We start from the raw sequence: 24,378 nt of genomic DNA, 5'->3' as shown, positions 1-24,378 counted from the left end.
ACAAGGGTAATGTCTGTTACTTAGAGAACAGGTAGAGAAAGTGGAGAACGGTGGAGGGAGGGTAGGTGGATGTGGGCGGGAGCCCTCCTTTGGAACTTTGTTGTTGGCATGAGCGTGTTCAGTTCTGCAAAGTTCTATACCCCAGACCACAAATGGGACAGGTACAAGGTGGTCACAAATCACAGAACTATGTGACAGGAAAGACCCAAAACCTTTCACCCAAAGGCTAGGGTCACCTAGGCAGATAGTCAATAATAGGAGCATGAATGAAAAAAAAAATCTAGTTACAAAGGCATTCAAAAGAAGGAAGACATTAGCGGTTACTGGAGAGCAGGCAGGTGGGTAGCCCACGGCTCTGCTGCCTCCTTTCTCCTTTCACAGCCCTTATGTATAGAGAGTAAGCTCGCACTAAAACTCGTCAGCCCCTGGAGACACAAAGCCATGCTCTTGGGCAGGCTATGAGACCAGAGTGGCCCAGCGGGACTCAGTCCTACGCTAGCGCTATGGAGTAAAGCCTATGGAGGGTGCCCAGCTGAGACAAAGGTCCAAGGAGGTGTCCCACGGCCACCTGGCTGTCACAGAAGAATGTCTGCTCAAGTGAAGCAGTGCATGTCAGAACACAGCAGAGAGGGGCAGAGGGAGGTGCTTCAGTGGTACCCCAGCATCCTTGAGGATATGCCCTCCCTTACACAGGTATTTCAGTGGTACCCCAGCATCCTTGAGGATATACCCTTCCTTACACAGGTGCTTCAGTGGTACCCCAGCATCCTTGAGGATATGCCCTTCCTTACACACGTACTTCAGTGGTACCCCAGCATCCTTGAGGATATGCCCTTCCTTACACAGGTACTTCAGTGGTACCCCAGCATCCTTGAGGATATGCCCTCCCTTACACAGGTATTTCAGTGGTACCCCAGCATCCTTGAGGATATGCCCTTCCTTACACAGGTACTTCAGTGGTACCCCAGCATCCTTGAGGATATGCCCTCCCTTACACAGGTACTTCAGTGGTACCCCAGCATCCTTGAGGATATGCCCTTCCCTTACACAGGTGCTTCAGTGGTACCCCAGCATCCTTGAGGATATGCCCTCCCTTACACAGGTACTTCAGTGGTACCCCATTATCCTTGAGGATATGCCCTTCCTTACACATACTAATGAACTCCTTGACTACTTCCCCCAGCCCCTCTGCTTCCATCCCTTCTCCTCCCTGCTTTCTGTCTTCCCCAAAATTCTGGGGTTTTATTTCTGCCATTTGAAACTCCAAGTGACTGTTTCAAAGTCCCTTGAAGAGGTCAATTAGAGAAACACTGGACAGAGAGCAACTTAGGGCGTAGATCGGCTATTTCTTCTGCAGGCCGTGCTAGCCACTTGCTGAGCCCTAATTCACCTAACTCAGGGCTGCTCCTTCAGCTGTAGACCCCTGGTTCCCCAGCACCTAGTCCCCTGAGGTCCAAGTCTGTCAGAGGAGGAAGAACTGCCCCACTGTTCCACAGGGAAGGTTGGGACCCAGCATTCTGGGAGGTAGCAGACTGTACGGATTCTGAGCCACTGGTTGTCCTATACCTTGTCCCCTAGTCTTTGTGTGAAGATAAAGTTCTAACCCAAAGAAAGACATTAGTTCTAACCCCAGGGCTACTGAAACCCAGCCAACCTTGGTGACTGAAGAATCTCCAGGAGATGGGAAAAGAGAGCAAGCTCCAGGTTGTCTGCAGCGTTTGTCCAGAGCTGGAAGGCAGAACGGATGTGTGTTAAGACCAAAGCATGGATGTAGCAGGGTCTGCTGAGTCTGAGATCAGGATTGCCAATGGGATTACCTGCTCTGGAGTCAGACTAGTACCCTGACATTTAGCAGGCACAGAGAGCATCTCTAAAGGGAATCTCAAGCATCTCTCCTATCACCTAGTGCCTCACTGTGGGTCTGAATTCCAATCAAGGTCATCTCCACTAACCACCTCTCCCAGGACTGCGCACATACTGGAGTGTTGGAAAATATGCCCTCTATGTGACAAGACCTTGTCCCACTGAACTCTGCAAACATGGCCCAGAACTCCTGGTCCCTAAGGTATAACTGGACTTCACTCCTCAGAAACCCTGTGTCTGTTTCTGTAGTACTGGGCAGGGAGTCGGGGCATGGAGGGGATGTCAAAGTGTCTTCTTGTTCCTTCTGGCAGAGAAGAGGGCCTGGGTCTTGGACATTATGGCATCTTCAGGATATGGACAGCACCTGGGTGCCAGTAAATGTTGCTACATTTAGGATGGGTTGATCCAACCAGAGGTCTGTTGATCCTTCCATTTGTCCTCAGTGTCCCGAGCTGCAACTCTCAGGTTATTCTTTAAAAGAATACTGGGAACAGCAAAGCAGTGTCCAAAGGAAGGGGGATATCATCTTTAATCCTCACATTAAATGGTGTTCCACAGTTTTAAAAGCCTTTCCAAGACACTATCAGATTTGACCCCTATAACAGCTTGCAAGGAAGAAATGATGATCTCAGTTTCATCAACAAGCACATTGGATCGGGGCATTGTGACACCTGCTTGCATTCCCAGCACTGAAGAAGCAGGAAGATCATGGGTTCAAAGCCAGCCTGGGCTACATACCAAGACTCTATCTCAAAAGAAAAAGAATAAAGAGGATCAGAGTGATCAAGAAGCATCCCAAGGCCAAGCCTATTATCAGAGCCTTGTAAACCCAGGCCCATGAACTCCAAAGTTATTGTGATTTTTCCCACCTACTATCAATATGACAGTGAAGGAAGGTGAAACACCAGACTTTCTTAGACACATACTCCTGGAGGCCTAGGCATCAGTCTCCAGTTTACCTCAAAATTGCAGAGCACATGCTGGAAGACACACGTGTTAGTGACAGCAGATGGTCTGAAGCCCAGCTCTGCGGTGCCAGCCACTGAGAGGATCAGCTGGAAGATGCGATGGTTTAGGAAGGACGTCTTCTTCCTCAGGAGAAAGGCTAAGATCTGGAGAGGTGAAATGCACAGTGGGAGTCCCGGATGCGTCACTGGACCTCTTTCTCCCATCACTGTTAGTTCCCACAGCACGCCTGTGGCCAGCCCACACCCCGGCTCTTCGGAACTGCCTTCCCTCATTCCACATTCTCACAAGACACACCTGCACCAAGTTCTGTGGCGACTTCCCTTCCTAGGCCTGTCTTACTGGGCTTCTGACATGGGACCTCTCACAGGGACCTCTTACTTCCCCTCATCCTCAGCCCTAATTTCTCCATGCTTCTCCTCATCTCTTACTGGAACTGTACAGTCATCACCATGGGCTCTCATCTGCGCTGCATCATTGTCCTGAAGCCACCACATGTCCAGCCCCTGGCTATGTCATTCTGTTATGCCAGAAGGTGAGCAAGGCACAGCATCCACTCCAGAATGGACACAGCAAGGCACTTGTTTCTGAAAACGCATCTCAGAGCTAAGAAAGAGGCTTCCCAGAAAATCTGCATCCTTGTGATCTTGGTAACATAAAAACCAAGCTACCCAGCCACCTGCTGACATCTGAGTCACCCCCCATCTTTTTGGGACTCAGATCACTTTCTACACAACTCAAAGTCCACTCTCTGTCCCTGTTCCCCCAAGATACCCCTGTTGCTCTTCCAACATGCCTTCTGAAATTGTTGCTCATGATCAGCAAATATGTGACATCTTTTCACTTTTTTGGCACATCTGCAATCTGACACTCTTCTTCCCCTAAATAAGACCTAAGCCCTAGTCCTTCTCACCATGCTTCCTCTCAAAGTCACCACCCAACCCAGGAGGGGGTTACTAGAAAGAAAGATCTGCATCGAATCTTATCAATTACAGATAGTCATGACAATGACATGAACGTATCTGCCCCAACTTTTCTGAATAGGCACTCTTCTACATTCCCCACATATGTCAATATGCAGTCATCCCCATCTCCACATCTGCTAGTAGTCCTGTTACAATCATCCCCATCTCTATATCTGCTAGTAGTCCTGTTACAGTCATCCCCATCTCTATATCTGCTAGTAGTCCTGTTACAGTCATCCCCATCTCCACATCTGCTAGTAGTCCTGTTACAATCATCCCCTTCTCTATATCTGCTAGTAGTCCTGTTACACTCATCCCCATCTCCACATCTGCTAGTAGTCCTGTTACAATCATCCCCATCTCTATATCTGCTAGTAGTCCTGTTGCAGTCCTCCCCATCTCCCCATCTGCTAGTAGTCCTGTTACAGTCATCCCCATCTCCCCATCTGCTACCAGTCCTGTTACAGTCATCCCCATCTCCCCATCTGCTAGTAGTCCTGTTACAATCATCCCCATCTCTATATCTGCTAGTAGTCCTGTTGCAGTCCTCCCCATCTCCCCATCTACTAGTAGTCCTGTTACAGTCATCCCCATCTCCACATCTGCTAGTAGTCCTGTTACAATCATCCCCATCTCCCCATCTGCTACCAGTCCTGTTACAGTCATCCCCATCTCCCCATCTGCTAGTAGTCCTGTTACAATCATCCCTATCTCTATATCTGCTAGTAGTCCTGTTACAGTCATCCCCATCTCCCCATCTGCTAGTAGTCCTGTTACAATCATCCCCATCTCTATATCTGCTAGTAGTCCTGTTGCAGTCCTCCCCATCTCCCCATCTACTAGTAGTCCTGTTACAGTCATCCCCATCTCCACATCTGCTAGTAGTCCTGTTACAGTCATCCCCATCTCCCCATCTGCTAGTAGTCCTGTTACAGTCATCCCCATCTCCACATCTGCTAGTAGTCCTGTTATACACATGAGAGAACTGTATCACAAGGAGATGAAGAACTCAAAGCAGCTAATATTTGCAGATCACTGACTCTTGGTTAGACTTAATCTGAGCCCTTCATTTGTATGAAATCTTTCAATCATCACTATAGGCCAAAAGACAGGAAGGATGAAAGTGCAGATCTTATAGGTGGGGAAACTGAGGCAGATGTAAATGATTTTCCCAAGGTTAAATAACAAGTTAGAAGATGAGTCAGGATTTCAAACAAGTCTGGGTCTATAATCTGAACTCAGCCAGTGTGAGGGAGGCAGAATGAAGCAATCCTAGATGATTCTGGAATCATCAAGGAGAATGCTACAGAAGCAGACAGGCGAGCAAGCTCGTCCAGACACAGCTCCTTGTAGCTGGTTGTCACCAGGTACTCCTCTGCTGTGGTCATGCACCTCAGTATGCCTGTCATTGGATAGCTGAGCAACCCATTGGTTTAGGGTGACCAAGGTCATGACGGATGCAAAGCTTGCTGGGATTCTCTTTTCCGGAATTCACTCCTGACCTGATGTAATGCTACTGGGGCAAGAGCAGATCATCCTGGGGTTGACACCTCTTTGGGAAGCTGCAGGGTCAGGCTGAGAAGGTGGAATTACCTGGTACCCACAGATGTGCTGCATCAGGTGGTCACACATAGCATTACTGGTCAGAACCAAGTGCAGGACTTTCATAGCTGCATACATGGTGTGATCATCTGTTGCCAGGGAGATGAGACCCAAGAGGATGGCAGGCCCTCCAATGTAGTCCAGGCTGCTGGCAGCGGGGCTGGAGTGGAACACCCTCACCCCTGAGGGAGCCAAAAAGAACACGTCATCAGCATGTCACAGCAGTACTGCACTGCAGGAACACCTGAAAGCCAACTGTATCTCTGCCCACAGACAGGAAGAAAAGGCCCATGCACTGGGATAGGCTGGGAAGAGAGACTGGAGCTCCAGATGTCTTGGCAACATATCTGTTATTTTCACTCAACCAAATACAAGCATGGCTCCTGCTCACAGGCCACTCTGTGCTCCAGGGCTGGGTCCTGCGGTGCATGGGTACTGGGATGGGTGTCAGTTGTGCTCCTCAGTCCAGAAGCAGCAAGCTGGGAGGAGCTGCTCTCTTTGGTCACTTCTGACTAGGCTTGTTCTCAACCCTGGCCCTCCTCCCAAGACCTCCCCTCTACAGTCCATCTGTCTGCCACCCCTGGAGTTCTCGGATGCACAAGCCCTCTTTCCCAAAGCAGAGTAGAGCCTAGAGCTTAACCTACCTAACTGGCCCACAGCAACAGCACCGAGAGTCCGGAGAGACCCTGAGAGGTGTCCAGCACAATTTCTCAGCAAGAACACAGGTGTGGTATTGTCACGAGAAGAAATATTCATCTAGAAGAAATGACAACAATTAGTGCTACGAACCCCCTGCTAGAGAAGGAGTCTGTTCAGGAGCCCCTAGAGGACAGACATCCCAAGGCCCAAGGCTGGTACCCCACATGTGACAAATAGTGGATGATTCGCCAGTGTTGGGGCTGAAGCGAAACTGTGGGAACATTGTCTCATTCCTCAACTGTGGTAAACACACAGTCTGTACACCCTTCCTGCTCACAAAGAGGAGGCCATGGGGCAGGAAGAACCCAGTGACAACAATGGAACAGCAATACCAAGGCCTTATCAAATCGGGCAGTGGTGGTGCACGCCTTTAATCCCAGCACTCAGGAGGCAGAGGCAGGCGGATTTCTGTGAGTTCAAGGCCGGCCTGGTCTACAGAGCGAGATCCAGGATACCCAAAGCTACACAGAGAAACCTTGTCTCAAAAAACCAAAAACAAAAGACCTTCTCAATCTAGGCTCTGCAGAGCCCAGTTTTGACTACTGATTCCAGAGATGCAGGAGGAGAGGAATTCTGCCTTCCGTAATCAGGATCCACAGCAAGACATAATTTTGGTGCATGCCAGGGCCTCGATTCCAACCTCTGGGGCCATCTGTCCACAAGAGCGAAGAGAATGGAAACAAACCAACCAATGTTCTTTAGCACTGAACTCAAAAGAGGTATTTATGCAGGAATTAGGAAATGGTGAGCCACAGAGCGTCTTTCTTTACACGTGCATTTTCTTGTTCTGTAAGTTCACTTTCAAAACAAAGCTGTAGCCACTCAGCCACTTTTCAGAGTTGGTAGAGCAAGAGTGTCCAAAGCGAAGATCAGTAGCAGAGTTTCCAAAATCAAAATGATACTGAAAGAGTTCCGAGTTCTTTACCAGGAAGAGCACACGTATTCCTCTCTAAGCAATTTTAAAGAAAAGGCTTAGTCCTGGTGGGGAAGTGGGCTGTGTCTTAGCAAATGAGAAGTGTGGTGTGCATGTGTCTAGCCATCAGGGGTGAGCATACACAAATAGTTACTGAAGCCTTGGGAGCTGGAGAAAGCCACACAGTGAGTTTGCAGTGGGAAAAAAGACGGGACTCGGGAAGCTGTACCTCCTTGGCGATTAGGCGGCTGTCCACTTCATTGTAGGTGTTTCTGATGTTCAGTATGCTGGTGATAGAAGAGCTGGACACGTGAAGGCCAAAGGAAACCTTTTCCTCCGCAATGAGGGGTGTGGCTTCACCATCCCGGTCTTCTCCTGCAACAGCATGTCTTTAGTCAGTTCTAGCCTCCCTTTACAGAGAAAGAAACAGACCCTCTGACCACTAAATACCACCCCATCACACAGCAAAATGATCACTGGGAGGATGTCTGCATGTCGTTGCATTTTGTATGTTTATGGGTCAAAGCTTCTCTGATACTTAATATAAAAATAAGAGTGGGACCAAGTGTGGTGGGGCACACCTTTGTCCCAGCACTTGGGAAGCCAGGGCAAGTGGATCTTTGTGAGTTTGAGGCCAGCCTGGTCTATATAGTGAGACCCTAGAATGAAAAACAAAACAAAACAGTGGCAATAAGTATACTCAGGGCAATAATTTGAGATTGGCTCTTCTAGAAAACATAGGTGTCACGGGTATGAAATTTAGTAGAGTAGGATCCTGTATCAACTCTATCACTTCACCTCCAAGCAGCTAAGTAACTTTCTCTGATAGAGGAAGTGGGTGGGGCTGACAGACCTAAGATCTTGAGAGCTGCAGAGCTACTGTGGACACCCCACTTAGCATGCGCGCTCTGGTCTGCAGGTGACTGACAGCCGACTCCCACTAAAGGAACACTGTGAGAATACAGAATCGGTGAACCTTGGGTTTCAGAACTGACCCAGCTGCTCTGGCCAGTGCCAATGGCCACAGGAAATGAAGGCCACACAAGACCTGGTCCTGGAAACCAGAGCACTCAGCAGCACTCAGCCGCCCTTGGCTACACATAAGGCCTTCAAACGCAGATGCATTTGTCTTTCTTTCCAGATGGGAACTGACCCCCTGGACCTGGCAGAGCTCAGAGAGCAAGCTCCCTGCTTGAACAGCCAACAATCAATAAAGAAAATGGGGATGCTGTCTGCCTGTTTAATAATTGAAGACAACAGTATACTTTAGTTAAAAAGCGTCTTCATTAAAAGGAATGTAACTTATTTATCTCGTTCCCCTCCCTTCCTTTGCTGAGAGTATTACTCACCTACCCTCCTCCATTAGGTACTGCTGAGTTGAAACCCAAAGGATATTGTCATTTCCTCTTCGGTGACAGTTTCTCTTGGGTTGTAAATATATAATGATCCAATTACAAAGGCCTTCCCTAATGATTGACCTCTGCTGAGTTTATTCCTTATAAATATGCTATAAATAACTGGGTACCCACTTAAAAACTCATACCAACAGAATCATTATAAATCAAAATACTCCATACCTTGAAGGTGCACGGCTTGAAAGTTGCCACAGTACCTCGGGCCAAGTTTGATAATAAGTTCTAAAGTGTCCACTGATATGTCTTCTTCAAAGAGATATGCAGGGCCAAGACGCCAGATTAATGATGACTTTTGTTTCCAAACTCTAGGGGTCCCAATATAGCCATAAACATCCACAAATGAAGATGGATCCATTGAAAGGAAAGGCCCTGGTAAGGCCTGAACATACAGCATCTGTTAAAGCAGGAGCGGCACTTAATCTGGAGCCCATCAAAGTAATATACAGCGATACAATATCAGGAACTCATATCTCACACCAAAATAAAATTTTATTTTATCTAAAAAGCCAGAAAGATAGCTCTCAAATGTGAGAGGTGTACAGCAGAACAACCCAGGAAGTGTAGATACAGAGGGATGTGAAGCTTCGCTGCCGCCATTGGAAACAAATTTGACAAGAAAGAAAAAGAAACAGGGAAGTCCATAAGTCCATCTTCCTTGGCCCAGTCATTGCACTAAGAATGTAAATGTCCATTATTGGAACATTAACAGTTTCATGTACTTACACTAATTACAGCTGTGTGGTTCAAAAAGAAGAAGTAAAAGGTTTCTATTTGCAGATGGCATGCTCATGAATATTTTTAATCTCCAGAACTAGTAAATGAGTTCCTCAAAGTCACAGGATATCCAATCAACACAAAAATCAATTGCATATCTATAAACTAACAGTGAAACCAAATCCATTTACAATTATTCAAAAGAAAAATGGTGTATTTAATAAAATTAATAATAAAATAAAATAATGAACAGGATCTATATACTGAAAATTCCAAATGGATAAGGGAAAATTCAGATAGATGATATCTCTAACATATAATCTATATTAAAGGAGAGACACACCATGTTCATGGATAGAAAGACTGAACAGAGTAAAACTGTCACATTCCTTCTCATTGGTTTGTAGGCATAATACAAGGCCCATCGAGATGTCACACACACACACACACACACATAAACACACATGTAGATACACAAACACACATATACATATACATAAATATACACAAACACACACATATACACAGAAATAACAAGTGAAAATGGGGAAGTGAGTAATTAGCCGACCATATCAAGGCAACATCTTAGCTGTGACAGTGACCTTGGCTGAGCCAATAGCTTGTCCATCCAGATAGGTGGTAACAGTGCAATTCCTTTTCATTTCTTTGCTGACCACCACAGCCAGGTGATACCACTGGCCACATGTCAGCAGCTGGCTGCACCTGACCTGCAGCTGGCGCCCTGCAGAGGGCTCTGCCTCATCTTCAGGCTCCATGACATCTGCAAAAGAGAACCAACAGTGGACCTCACATGAGGCATCATGCTACAGAGACCCAAGAGGAGCCCTGGGGAGGGTGACAACCCTGCTCAGCCCACATGGGCCTTACATCTGTAGAGCTATAGACCAGACTCCCACTGGCTTTTTCATTTAAAAAATAATAATAAGAAGGGCCTGCCGCAGTAGCTGCCGCCATTGCCCCCTGAGCTCAGCCTCTGCACCAGACACTAGTAGCATGACTACAGCATTAACTCATTTAACAAGCCCCCCTCTGTGAGGTATGGTGCTATCATTGCACCCACTTACTACCCTAAGGCAGAGAATTTGGGCCGATCACCCACAGTCAGCTCCAGCAGGCTTCAGCCAGGCACTGTCCACTGAGTGCAGGGTGATGGCATGGGTCAGGTGACCTGAGAGGGAGGAGTCGAGCAGCCTGGCTGAGTGCCAAGAATGTGGCCAATCTCAGGGCCTTCCATACATGTCGCTGCTTCGAGGCAGTGACTCTTAGCACAGGAGTGATGGCTGACGTATCTGGGCTTGGCCATAAGGCAGGTGAGGTCAGGAATATGCTGACATCTGAAGGGCAGAGCTAGGATCAGCCATCAATTCTACTGAGCTGGATCAGGCTTCTGGGCACCCAGAGTGACCAACCTGTGACATGGACTGTCAGCCCTCTAAATTTGGGTTATCTGTAAATAGGTCTAGGGCCATGTCAGCTCCAACTAAATGGAGTATATTCTTTATAAACCTTGCTCTAATGATGTAGTTTGTGGTCCATGAGGCAAACCCCAAGTCCTACCAGTGTTCCTCTTGTCAGGGCAGAAGTAGTTTTCTGGAAAGCCAGTGAGCAGAAGCTCTAGAGCCATGCAGGGCCCAGACCAGAGTGGCACACTACGAAGATTCACCTAGACCTTTCACTGTGTATGGAGGCCAAGCGAGCATTTCAAAAGATGAGGAGATGCAGGGGTCACCATGCTTCCATGCACATCTGTGCTGAGAACATCTGGCTCACCCCCATTCCCGGGGTATAGACCACACAAGCTTTGGAACCCAGGGCCTTACCCAGAGGCTGAAATTCCTTCTCTTCTGTGGACACAACCAAGGAGAGGTCGTCCATGCAGAGGCTGACGGAGAAGCAGACAAAGGGCTGCTCAGTCCTGGCCAGGTGGCGTACCAAGGTTAGAAAGCGCAGGGGGTGGCCTTCCATGACAGTGGCCTGCCGGCTGATCAGAAACCAGCAGGAGAAGGTGAGGCCTCCGGGGGGAGGGAATGGCCTGGGGGTACCTGGGGGTAGAACACAAGCATAGCTTTACACTTGTCCTGCCAAGGAAGAGAGTGAGACACCAGGCAGATCTGAGTCCACCCTGCTAGGCTGCCTACTAAGAAGTAGCTCTGCATCTGGCCTGCCCTGCACTCCTCACTCCCTCCTTCTCCGAGCATGGGATGCTTCTCACTGTTTATACCAGGATAAGGAGGCTCACAGGAAGTTCATGGTGTCCCTACAGACCTTGAGCCCTGCTGCTCCAAGCCTCTCCAGGCCATGAAGCCTTGCCAAGGGAACCGAGACATGGCTGTCCCTGAGGCTTTTCAATATCTAAGCCTCTGCAACTGATCAGGCTTTGGGCTCCGTGGAGGTGAGAACACTAGCTCAGCTGAACCTAAGGTGGAGAAATGACCTGGTCCAAGGAAACACCATGTCCTCTCTAGTGGTAGCATAGCATCTGTAGCCATGTTAACACACTGGGTACTATCCTCAGAAAGGAAGCTTGTCCTGAACTAACAGGCCAGCCATGTTCTCACTGAAACCGGGAACCTGGCTTTGATCAAAGGGAGCGCTGAGTTCAGGCTACTCTGAGCACTTACGCTGTGATGGCCAGTGTGCTGTATTAGTGAAATGCTTTGGAAAGTATAGCCAGGCTTCAGGCTGATGCCCCAAAACAATCTACTGTGGCTTTGCCTCCTCCTGATAGCCATCAGCAGAGAACTTACACCCCTCTCTAGAGAAAGCTGACAGCACATGCTGCTCCATTTCAGCCTATTCCAGGCTCCTCTACAATGGCTCAGCCTCAGATGCAGCATCTCCAAAGCTTTCAATGCTTCCTGAGCCCTGGCTGTGGAGTAAGCTGGCACAGTGTGTGATGAAGAGAATAGCTGCTCTAAGAGACTGTGAGCAGATGTAGTAGGTGGAAGGATCCTCATCTGCAGAAACTTGGGACTGGGGGAAGACTGGTGATTTCTGAAGACTTGGGGTAGAAATCTGCAACCAGGGACTTGGGAGATGTTTACCTGATCCAGTCCCTCCAGAGATGGAGTGCTCTGTGCTGGTCCCCATGACCGTAGACAAGGTTGGAGTAAACAGACAGCTGGAAATAGGAAAGTATTGCAGGTCATTGAACTGCATGCCAATCCTTTGCATCAACAGTCTGGGCTGCCCCCTGCTCTCTGCCTGCAGTGGCAGTATGCATTCTTAGGCCATAAGGCTCCAAGAACAGAAAACAGTTGTTGCTGGTGGGATACCCAGATGGGATGAATCCTCACTGGAGGCCAGACAACATGGAGAACATTCTAGAAGCTGATACAGTAGGGAAGAAGAGGGCTCTGGTCCTCCATGGCTAGACACTCTGCCCTTCTCCACTGGATAGAGGGGTATCTAACTACCTAACCACACCTCTGCTTGAGCAGTGAGAACCAATGGGGGCACAATTATATAGCCAGTGTTACAGATCATCAGAGGTACTGGGAAATTAATCAGTCAATTTCCAAATATATAAGAGTCCTCCATACCCATAACCTTCCACAGACATGTCAAATTCCACAAATGATGGAGTCAGGGCTGCCCTCTGGGGCTGTAGATTTCGAGGGGAGGTCATAGAGATGAGGCTCAGTGTTGTCTGGAGGGCTGTGGCCGGATCTTGGGAGGTCCATGAGGACCTGAGGTCCTGAGACCTTCCAGGGTATGGGCTGGCATCTGCAGGCTTCTCAGTGGTATCTTCACATGACCCTGAGGCAGAAAACAAGACAAAGATGTGTCCTTGCCTGATACAGTTCCACCGCTGCTCTGGCAACATCTCTGATGCTCCTGCCCCAGCCTGAGCATCCCGCAAAAGCCACCAGGCATTTCCCAACACAGTGGCCCTTCGGCCTGAACTCTGCTGGTTTAGATGCTGTGCAGTGGTGGGAATAACCAGCTCTGGTGACTTCTTTTCATTCCAGCATGTTCCTCTTTCTGACACAGCATTTGCAGCTGCTGTTGGTATCTTACTCGCCCAACTGGCATTCCGTGCTGGCCTCACAGTGACTTGCCCAGCTCTGCCCTCCAAACCAGCCTGCCTCTGGCTGCCAGCTCCAAGCCCAGTTCTCCACCTTCGATTCTTAGCTGGCCCTTGCTTGCCTCAGTGCTCTGCCTGGTCTTACATTGCAGGTGTCTCCAACATCCTTTTTTCTAAACTGGTTTCCGAGAATGGCATGCTCTCAGAGAGCTGCCTTGACTCTGGGCATCATCCAATGCTTTCACTTCCAGCATCCCACTTTGCTCCTAAGCTGTGAACTTTACAAAAAGCTTTGCTGCCCACCTCTGCCCGGTGCAGCACCTGGGACCTCTGGGTTGTAGAGGAAGCAAGACCATTGTTTTGGAATCACAGGTATAAAGGGTCAGGCAGATGCCTAGCACCACCTGCCTCATGTGGAGACTGGGAATGGTTCTGGAACCCCAAACCCTGTGTGTACTTTACCTGCCCCACCAAGCAGCAAAATGGGAAAAAAAACTTTTAAATCTGCCCACTTTTCTATCTTATGAACAATTATTCATCAGAAATGAAAATGTTAACTATTCACCCGTCAACCTTTCCTGTTCTGTCTCCTCACCTGAGTACCCAGGGTCATCTTCATGCCCAGGAGATGAACAGAGGCTTTTCCTGGCAGCTGGCTGAGGTGGGCGAATTCCAAGGCCTAGGAACTGCCTGAATGTCATAACATCAAGAGAGGAAACTAAATTTGCAGTGAAGATAGGCTTCCCCAAATCACTTCCCTAGATGCCCAGTGTTCATATCCCCACCCCTGAAACACCATTTCCAAAAGTCACACAGAAACCGTGTGTCCCTGTCTCGTTATCTAGCAGAGTTGGTAAGTTGGAAACTTCAACTGGACTTCATGCTATGTATTGTTTGCAAGTTTCTAACTGAATTTCCTGTGTGCCTAGCTTTGTGGCCTGGTTTGGCAGGGCTGAGAGTGGCTAAAAGAGGCTTCTCCAGCCCCTGGGTCCCAGACCCGCCAGCTGGAAGGGTTGTTCTCTGTCTGCTCTACTCCTTCGTAAGCAGCAGTCTGGTGAATGTGAACCTGGGCCATCCTCTCCATCCTGCTCCAGGGCAGGAAGGGTCTTCAGAGACTCAACCTCTCCTGCATGATGTTGTCCCTCCTCTGCTTTCTTGTCCCTTCTCCTGAGTCCTTTCTATTCCTCCTGTGTGCAGGAAGGATACAGTGGAGTCCTGCATCTGGTCCCCTTCATGCTGCCCTGGCCTCTGCCCCTGCAAGCCTAGCTCTTTTCAGTCTGGCCTCTGGATCTAGTCCAGGCCTCAGGGATTAGCTCTAGATTTACCTCCTTGACACTTCCATCTCCCCAGAGACTCCCAGATGAGGCTATGTCTGCTCTGTGTGCATATACATCTGATGCTGGAGCCAAGGAGAGGGGGATGCTGACGCCTGCCCCTGGAGACTCGATTGTACACAGTGCACCCATTATCCTGCCTTGGGGTCTGTGGTGTTGGATGCTTAATGCATGCAGTACCTTAGCACATCTGGCTCGATGGCTTGGGAACCGAGCTTTTCAAAGATCCTGATGAGATGCGAGTGCAGGACACTGCCACCCGTGCTGAGGGTCCTGCGGCAGAAGGTCATGAGTGTGCGGAGCATCCCTGCCTCACACATGACCTGGCGGTTCTTCTCTGATTTCACCAAGGACAAGAGGTGGCTGGCCAGAGAGCACTGGATCTCCTCAGAAAGCTAGGAGTTGATCAAAGCAAGCTGTGAGTCTGGGAGAGCAGAATGTTCTCTGGGTGGCTTTGTTAGGCCACCTGTGCCCTCCACAGCTGCCTATACTCCACCTGTCTCAGCTGCTCTGAATGCTATGACAATGACAGGCCAGGGAAGGCCAGCTGCTGGAGTTGGCCACCAACTCAGACTACAGACTGCACACAGGCAGGCTGGAATCCGGGTCATCCTCAGAAATGGGATGGTGGTACCATTTAACACTGGAAAACTTTCTGAGTTGATTGCTCCCCTGAAAAAAATCTAAAGATTTCATATTGATATCAAGACTTATAGCTCCTATGAAAGGGGAGGAAGTCTGGTCATACAGATTTATGGCCTTCTGTCAGGAGGTCACTGGACCTGGAGAGTGGCTACGCCACTGAGTGGATTCTCCTACCGCAAGCTGGATTCACTCACTGAATTTCCACATTTTAGTTTATACCCGAGTACAAAAGGTAGGGTCCACCTAGTTGAATGAGCTTAAAACAGTCAACACACACACACACACAGACACACACACACACACACACACACACACACACACCAGAACATATCTTGTGAGGACCGCACCCTAAATTAGACTTTGGTGTGATTTGTTTCAGAGTGCCTTCCGCCTGGCTCAGGCTGAAGGTAGGTACCAGCAAGGACTCCGCCCGTCCCCCTGCACCACTGTGACCCCGTATTCCCCTTCTCCCGAGTGCTCTCCTCACAGTGCCCCTGTACTTAGCCCAGACTCCACCTCCTGGTTCACTGGCCTGAGGCATCGCCATCCTTTTCATATTTTAAGTCTTTGTCCCAGTTTGCGGTTTCAAGAAAAGAACTCTATGCCAGTGTCAACCATGTTAGGAGACCAGAGCAAGGCCAGGAGAAACCACAATGGCACTTACCTAACACAGTCATCCCCACCCATCCCACTACAGAGGGGCTCCAGGACTCCCCTCTGGTGCCCGAACCCACAGATGCTCGAGTCATTTACATACAAAGCCATGGTACTTCCACTTCGTCAGTGAGCATCACTCTGCACCCTTTAAATCACTTTTCGATTACTCAGGACACTCAGTACAACGCAAACGCTGTGCCATCAAAGTTCCGCTCTACGGGGGATAATGACAAGAAACCAAGTCCACACATCTAGTATGCATGCAGCATTTTCTGCTTCCAGCCCATGGAATATGCTGAGATGGAGGCCGGCTGTGATAGTTCTCTCACGAGCACTGGCATCTGACCTCACCAAGTCACAGACACGTGCTACTCTCATCCTCTGTGGAGGTTTCCCTGGAACCTCCCCATGTCTTTCTTACTCCCGTTCCTTCAAAAGGTATTAAGGGGGCCTGCACTGGGAAGGCAGACACTGCCTGCTCTCAACAGAGTCACAGACTACAAGTGATACGGATGAGAAGCCAGGGAGACTATCTGTGCACAGTAAGGGAAATGCTCTACCGAGACTCTGTGTCTGGGAGAGAAGATGTTTCCCATGCTTTGTGCACATTTCATGGACTCTCAAAGGTAAAAGGGAGGCTATACCTGATGTCTACTTTAAGGGCTACATTTCACCTGTGACATCAATAACTCCTAGGTACTTAGGATGTGCTCTCATGGATAGAGTGTGGAATCACAGCATCATGGCCATCTCTGCTCTACACAAGAGGAAACTGAGCTCAGAGGAAGTCATTGCCCAGAGCCACATGGCAAGGGACTGGACTGACAGTGACCCTGAGCCTCATGCTTGGAATTGTCTCATCCCATAGCCTTCTTGCCAGGTGCAGCCATTTGAGTAGCTTTGTGCCAAGAGACAGTATCTTCCTATCATTAAGCCAACCCCAAGACTGACCTACCCAGCCCCGTAACTCCTGTCTCAAACTTATGACATTCAGTAATTTCCCCCATTCAGTAATTTGCTCCCCACCTCTGTGTGTGTGTGAGTGTGAGTGAGTGTGTGAGGGGGGGGGAGAGAACGAGCACTTATGTGTCTTATGTGTGTTAATTCGGGCATTCATGTGCCACAGCACACACACACACGAAGATCAGAGGACAACTTCAGTATCTGTCTTAACCTTCTACCTTAAGACAGGATCTTTTGCTGTTTGTTTTTTCTCACTGTGGCTGGCACACAAGCTTCCAGGGGTTCCCTGTCTCTGCCTCCCATCTCCTAGTAGGAGGAATGCTGGAATTACGGATGCTCCTGTTCTAGGGATTGGAACTCAGGTCCTTAGGCTTGTGCACCCAGCTCTTTTACCCTGAAGATCCCTCCAGCCCTTTAATGTCCCACGTCTAAGTTATCTTTAGTAATGCTTCTGACTTAAAATTTGGGGGCACGTGACTGTGCTAGAATGACTTTAGTGATGACTTTCCTGCTGAGCAGGGTTCTGCCATTCAAAACGGTCACTGTTTTTGTCCACACCACTGTTAGCTGATGCTGAAGATGCGTCTCATCACGTGGAGGAGATGCTCCTAGCATTAGCCTGGCTTCTGTTACTGTAGTGAAAGCATTTGCACTGTATATGAAAAAGCAGGTCTACTTAGCTTGTCTTTCTGGAGACTCAGGGCATGACACGTGCATTTGCTTAACTCTGGTGATGCTATATTGACTTGGGTGTGTCCCACTCAGAATGCACTATGGCAAGGTCAGAAGCAAGTGGGGGAGGGTCACAGGTGAGACAGGAAGCAGAGATGACCGAAGGACCACTCCCTTTCTTTTAAGTCAACCTACTGGGGTCCCTTGAGAACTATGTTAATTCCTTTCAAAGGCAGCATGCCCAGTGGCCTCCCACTAGGCTCTGCCCCTTAAAGGCCCCGCCACCTTGACACTGTCCCAGTGGGAATGGAACTACTACCACAGGAACCCTTGAGAGACAAACTCAAGCCACATCTAAAACATCGTAGGCTTCCATTTCAATGGGACCTCTGCACAGCTGATCTTAGCTTGCTGACACCCACGCTAGCCCAACAGGGGTCAGAATCTAAAAGCAGACATGGAGTTATTTGATGCACACACACACACACACACACACACACACACACACACACACACACACACACACACTAATTCTGGTATGCATCAAACAACTTCATTGCCAGTGCTGGTACTTCGAGGGCCTTGTCTGTGTGGAAATGCATCCGCTTCCCTGGCTTGCTTTCCTGTATCTTTCTTCTGATGCTCTGCCTCCTCCTGCATCCACATGAACCTCGTCTCTACCTTTCTCTGCACTCCTGATGGCAGAGAGGGAACATGCATCCTCTGCCTTGACCATTCTCTCTACCAGAGTTTGGCCTGTCATTTGGTAACTGCATTCTTTTAATTTGGGGTGAGAGTTGGGGAGACAGTCTGCATGAAGCTAGATGCAAAAATAATATCAGAATGTATTATTAATAAGAATTAAAGAGAAACGTCTCCAATCTCCAATTTTTCATTACCAGTAAGTATTTACTTATTGCTTTAGGGACTTTGACTTTTTTGTGTTTTTGCTCCCTTCCCCCAACCACAGAGCTATAATTACAATCTAAATATGCAAAAAGGAAAAAAGAAAAAGTTTTCAAAGGGGAAATGCTGATTCTGTCTAATGTTGCCACAAGTTCACTCCAAAACTGCTCGATACCCCATAATGGAGGAGGCGAAATTGATTGTTCTCATGATCACTGCAACTCCATCAATACCAATATTGTCTTGTTTTGAATAAAATGTGCTGTTTTTTTTCAATGCTGGTTCCAGTAAAATGGGGTTTTTAGTGAAAATATGAACAGTGGCAGGAAATCAGTCTGGTTCCTCCCCTGCAAATGGATTGATTTCCCTAACGCATAGTACTTCCAATGCAGGAAAGGGAAAGGTGGTTCAATTAGGACTCTGAGGTAAAGTCAAGGGTCACCAGGCTGGCTGGCGGGTTGGACTCTCAAAGCTAATTCACAAAGCAATGGTGGGGTGGCCCTTAGGCAGTTTCTGCTTCCTCCACCTAACAGTCAAGACTTGGGTCCATCCTGGGGTATTTATTCTTCATTGCCCCCTTTCTGCCCAACTTTCTTCCTAGTCCACATTAGTAAGTCCCAGCATCCATAAGGAACTGGGTCTCAGTGGGATGGTGACACCATTTAGATGTGGCTTGTCTGCCAGGGGCCAGGTGCTGGAAGCATGGTTCCCAAGATGCTGGCGTGAGATGTGGTAGGACCTTTAAGAGAAGGGGCTGGTGGGAAGTTGGTGAATCACTGAAGGTTATGCCCTCAGACAGAGTTAGCCTAGTTCCTGTGGGATCCCAATTTCATACCATTGGATCGCTTTCTCCAGTGTTCCCCTCCACCATGATGTCATCTGCCATGAGGGCCTCACCAGAGCTGAGATAGTTCCAGGAGCACAATCAGAGGCTTTTGCAGCCTCACTTACTTCCTTACATTCACAGAGAATGGGGTAATACAGCTAAGCATGCTCAAGGAGGCTGCAGTGTTGACCACTCCAGTCCACAGTGTGTCTTCCCGACACTAACCCTGCTGCCCTGACGGACATAAAATCGCTACACCCAAAGTCAGCTTCTTCCAGAATTCTGGCAGACCAGGAGCTTTTGTATTCACTCATATTCAGATTAGTCGTTTACTCCAGTTTGGTTGAAATGTTCTCTCATTTGGGGAGGGAGGTAACAGGTTTGCCATGACGTTTGCTCTTCTTGTTACTAAAGATTATAGGAAGGATGCTAGGGATGGGGGCCCTCAGGAGAGCAGTACTTGGTAAGTTGTGTGTGGGGGGGTTGTATTATAAATAGACTAAATGTTGTAACTGTAATTCTTGCTTGATAATTGTTTTGTTATATGTAAATTTACTATGTTAAAGTTAAAACCTTAAGCCGGGCGGTGGTGGCGCACGCCTTTAATCCCAGCACTCGGGAGGCAGAGGCAGGCGGATCTCTGTGAGTTCGAGGCCAGCCTGGGCTACCAAGTGAGTCCCAGGAAAGGCGCAAAGCTACACAGAGAAACCCTGTCTCGAAAAAAAACCAAAAAAAAAAAAAAAAAAAAGTTAAAACCTTACTTTAAAAAAAAAGGGAAAGTGCTGTGGATATCACACTGTAAAAATAAAATGCTGATTGGCCAGTAGCCAGGCAGGAAGTATAGGTGGGACAAGCAGAGAAGAGAATTCTGGGAACAGGAAGGCTGAGGCATAGAGACACTGCCAGCCACCATGATGAGAAGCAGATGATGTTAAGATACTGGTAAGCCACGAGCCATGTGGCAACTTATAAATGAATAGAAATGGGTTGATTTAAGATATAAGAACAGTTAGCAAGAAGCCTGCTGCGGCCATACAGTTTATAAGAAATGTAAGTCTCTGTGTTTACTTGGTTGGGTTTGAGCAGCTGCAGGACTGGCAGGTGAGAGAGATTTGTCCTGACCGTGGGCGAAGCAGGACTGGGGAAAACTCCAGCTACAGTTTTGTTTGTTTGTTTTTCAAATTGCTCACTTAGAATTGATTTTTTTCCTTCCATGGCATGGATTTGCCATCTTGCCATAGTTCCACCACCATAGCACGTTCACACTCCCACAGCATCCTAGACTTGGGAGTTTGCCATCTTGGGTTAGGTGTATCTTGGTTTTCTTTCCTGTTTCTATGATAAAATAGCCTGGCAAAGCTACTTGAGAGAGAAAGGGTTTGTTTTTTGTTTTCTTGGGACTTTTGGCTCACAATTCCAGGTTACAGTCCACCTTTTCAGGGAAGTCGTGCAGCAGGAACTCAAAGCAACCGGTCTGGTCAGATCCACAGTCAAATGCAGAGAAGAAGGAAGAAATACATGTATGCTAGTGCTCGGCTCATTCTCTCAGCTGTTATTCAACCCAGGAACCCCTGCCCAGGGAATGGAGACACCCACGGTGGGCCAGTCTTCACACCTTAATTAACACAATCAAGACAGTCCCCTCCAGACACACCCACAGGCCATTTCTGGCATAGACAGTCCTTCACTCTATTTCCAGATGATTCTAGATTCCATCAAGTTGACAAAACTGGATATAAGTGAGAATATCAGTCCTATCTGATCAGCAGAATCCATGTCTTTCTTGCTGCACCTCACAAAAGGACCACTAGAGCCCAGCTGGTTGTGAATGAATGAGCCTCTGTTCCACCTTCCTCTTCCTAGACCACATCTGTACAAAGGCCACACTTCTGATGGCGGAAGCCTAGGATCTCATATTCACAGAATGCTTTTCTCTTCCTGACTGCCGTGGATTGGATATGATATGTTCCTCACAGATGCCATGTTGCAACTCTTAGTTCCCACAGAGTTGATGATCCTGTTTTGGAAGGCCACGAAATCAGTAGATTCCTCAACCATAGCCAACCTATGATGTTGCCTGTACAGAGTTCATGGTCACAAACCACAAGATCAAGTTACAAAAAAAAAAAAAAAAACAAATAGTCTTATGTTTGAAGTAAGTGATGGGCCACATTCTACCTATCTTGGCAGCATATGGCCATAAGCAGCCTATGAGGCACAGGCTGGACAATCCTGTGAGAAGATGAATCACTGCAGAAAGTAGGTCATTTGGGTGAGGTTTGAGGTTTCATAGCCTGGTGTCACTTCCTGTCAGTTCTCTACTTCCCTTATCATGGATGAAATAAGGCAGGCACCTCACAAGCCCCTCACCACGCCTTCCCTACCAAGATAGACTGTATGCCATCTTACACTCTAAGCCAAAATGAGCCCTTTCTCCCTTAATTTGCTTCATGTCAGGTTCAGAAAAGAGAAAAATATTACTAATATACCTACTTGCTCCCTTCTGTTTCATGCACCTGGCTCTGGGTCTGGGGACATTCTATGCCCCTCTGTTGAAAATGCCATGCCCCTTTCTGACTAATAGTAAAGATGAGAATGTCTGCCTCGGCCCTCTCCTGTTAATGACCCCCTACTTAGCATCGGGGGCATCTGCATGTCCTCTCACCGAAGACATCTTTTCTGACTTTCCCAACCCAGTGCCGCTCCGTTCTTCCAGTGGTCAGTGTCACACCATGACCACTTATCTCCCCTCTTTTCTCCTCCTTTCTCAATTTTTCTCTCCATCCACCATTGCTCCCCCTTTCACTATCTCTTCTTCTCGCCTCTCTCCTCCCCTGCTTCACCCTCCAGACCCCCAAAACTGTAAGCCTGAGACTCTATCTCTTACTATGACCCTATCTCCACGGTGTCTCTGTGCCTCATGCACAGCCTCTGCCTAATAAATGCAATCACAGAATGTTCTAGCTAAGAGGTACACCCCAGCCAGAGAGCTGACAAAGAATCCAGATCAGTTGATGTACCAATCACCTGTGGAAGAGTAGTGAGCCGAGAGCTATCTGGATGTGGAGTGTGTGGTTGTTTTTGAAGGATCAGCATGTGGAAAGGCTGGAGGTGAGAATGAGCACAGCCCAGGGGTCGTGATCTAAAGGTCACAAGGCATGCCTGTGACAAAATGAGGGTCTTCAGATACCACGCAAAGGTGCCTGGTCTGTCCTTTCTGTCAGATTCTGCCCCAGCTCAGCAACTGCGAAAGAGTCCTAGTGTGGCACAAATCCCCAAGACCTGGGATCACCGGTCCTGGGGAGCTAGGGAGCCTGGAATGCCAGGACGGACCTCACTCTTGACAAGTGCTTAGAGGCCCACTGTCTTCTGGCACGGTTGACACAAGAAGCCACTGAGTCTCTGAGTCATGCTCTAGAAGATGTCACACATCTAGAGAGTATCCTCCGGTGACTTTGTGCCCACTCCAAGGTCTCATCCCAGGCCTGGCCCGATTCAAATCTATACCCCACCACCCATGGCAGGCTCTTGCCCCAGGCTTGGGAGTGAGGGGCTTGCAGCCCTGGGGCTCTCCCTTTGTTGACATGCCTACTCCTCAGAGCTGGTCCTGAGTTCAGCAAGTCCTCTGGGTAGGTGTGGCTAGGCCCGGGCTCAGAACCTGTCAGTGGGTTCCCTTCCTCCCATAGTGGAATTCCTCAAGTGCCGTTCTCATCCCCACTGGGACTATGAAGAATGTACCTGTAACCACTGAGACTCACAGCACTTCTGCCCTTCCCCTCCCTGAGTGACTGTGCCTTAGACCCAGGTGCAGGCCTGCTAATCCCGGCCGCTGAGTTCTGGTCTAGTGGATTCTGCTTCATCACACTGGCTGACAGGGACCATCTTGTCCCCTCTCCTCTCGACACCCTGCTTACTCCAGCCATATGCTGGCTGATGTTTGACTAAAACGTATTATTACATTCCAATTAACATTTGCAGAATCGTACATGCCATGACCTCAGCTCCCCGGACCTGACTAGAGAGTCAGAAGTTCTGGGTTAGGAGCACACCTGGCATGCACATGCTGAGGGCAGGGCTAAGGCCTCCTGGGTCCCCTCTCCACTGCTCTTCTCAATGGGAAGCCTTACCCACTTTGCAGGTGAGGCCCTGGGGCCTGAAACGCTTCCATCCATCTCCTTAGGTCCTGATAATGATGTCATAACAAGGGGCACCTCGAGCTGTCTTCTGAAGCCTGTGGTTCAGTCTTCTGAAGCCTGTGGTTCACTGTGCATACTGCATTCGTTGTAAAGAGAACCTGGCACCTCACAAGAGGCATGAACGATGGCCATAGAAGTGTTTGGATTGCTAGGTGCAGTTTGCTTTTATTTCTATTTTTCCCCTTAGTTAAATGTGAACTCCTTTACATGGGTAAACTTACCTCCTGTGGCCAGAGGCTGTTGTTCCCTATTACCTGCCTTTATTTATACATTCCCATGATCCCTGGTCCCAAGAAATTCAGTCTGCAATTTCTGTGACCTACACCTAGTCTGAGGAGCTGAACTTGAGGTGAAAATACAGGAAATGGCGTAGTAAGACAGCAGAAGAAGCTAGAAGACTGACCAGCCACTGTTTGGGCCATACGAATCCCACCTGACTAATGTCTCCCCTCACCCAGGCTCACTGAGCTTTCTGTCCTCTTCATCTCCATGTCAAATCGGGTCCACTTGCTTTGCTTAATAGATTACCCCAAGAAGCCTCCTGGATTTTGAATACAGACTGAAATTCTTTATCGGAGAATAATGGAAGTATTTGAGGTTGGGCTTCGTGGGAAAGGCAGAAAACAGAGTATTGACTGCGGTCGTGTAACAAGCAGATCTTTACCAAGTTCCTTGTGGGGGAAAACAGCCCTTTTCAGTCACTCACCCTCCTGTAATGCTATCCACAGCTATTAGCACTGTCGATATTTGGGGTATTTGAAATTTGATATTTAGGTATTAGTTCAAGTGTTTGAAATACATAGGCAAATTCCAGAAAATGACGCCCATTTCCAAACTTAGGCACAAGTGAGTTCACAGATACATGAACCTCAAGTCCCTCCTCTCTGTCCTATTGGGCGTGCAGGACATCTCACAGCTGTCGCCTTGTCCAGAGCCTTCAGGTCTCAGGAACACATTTGGCACTAACTCAGGCTGCACACTGGAGGTAGACAAG

At 48.4% G+C, this 24,378-nt stretch overlaps 1 protein-coding gene across 2 annotated transcripts in view; it reads right to left on the bottom strand.

Annotated features, from left to right (window-relative positions):
• Positions 1–24,378, bottom strand: part of Wdfy4 (WDFY family member 4) — a 249,093-nt gene that overhangs the window by 149,566 nt on the left and 75,149 nt on the right. For both annotated transcript variants that reach the window (XM_037208721.1, XM_037208722.1), the window contains exons 14-25: positions 14,700–14,914; positions 13,781–13,875; positions 12,701–12,917; positions 12,203–12,279; positions 10,979–11,200; positions 9,740–9,918; positions 8,586–8,817; positions 7,238–7,383; positions 6,041–6,152; positions 5,388–5,578; positions 2,823–2,975; positions 1,655–1,728 (exon numbers count right to left, since the gene is read on the bottom strand). In XM_037208721.1, the coding sequence (XP_037064616.1) occupies positions 1,655–1,728; positions 2,823–2,975; positions 5,388–5,578; positions 6,041–6,152; positions 7,238–7,383; positions 8,586–8,817; positions 9,740–9,918; positions 10,979–11,200; positions 12,203–12,279; positions 12,701–12,917; positions 13,781–13,875; positions 14,700–14,914 (1,913 nt within the window). The remainder of the gene's footprint in view (positions 1–1,654; positions 1,729–2,822; positions 2,976–5,387; positions 5,579–6,040; positions 6,153–7,237; positions 7,384–8,585; positions 8,818–9,739; positions 9,919–10,978; positions 11,201–12,202; positions 12,280–12,700; positions 12,918–13,780; positions 13,876–14,699; positions 14,915–24,378) is intronic.

Source organism: Peromyscus leucopus, chromosome 9 (assembly GCF_004664715.2).
Source record: "Peromyscus leucopus breed LL Stock chromosome 9, UCI_PerLeu_2.1, whole genome shotgun sequence".
Lineage (NCBI taxonomy): Eukaryota > Metazoa > Chordata > Mammalia > Rodentia > Cricetidae > Peromyscus > Peromyscus leucopus.
This window is presented reverse-complemented; position numbering and strand designations above follow the sequence as displayed.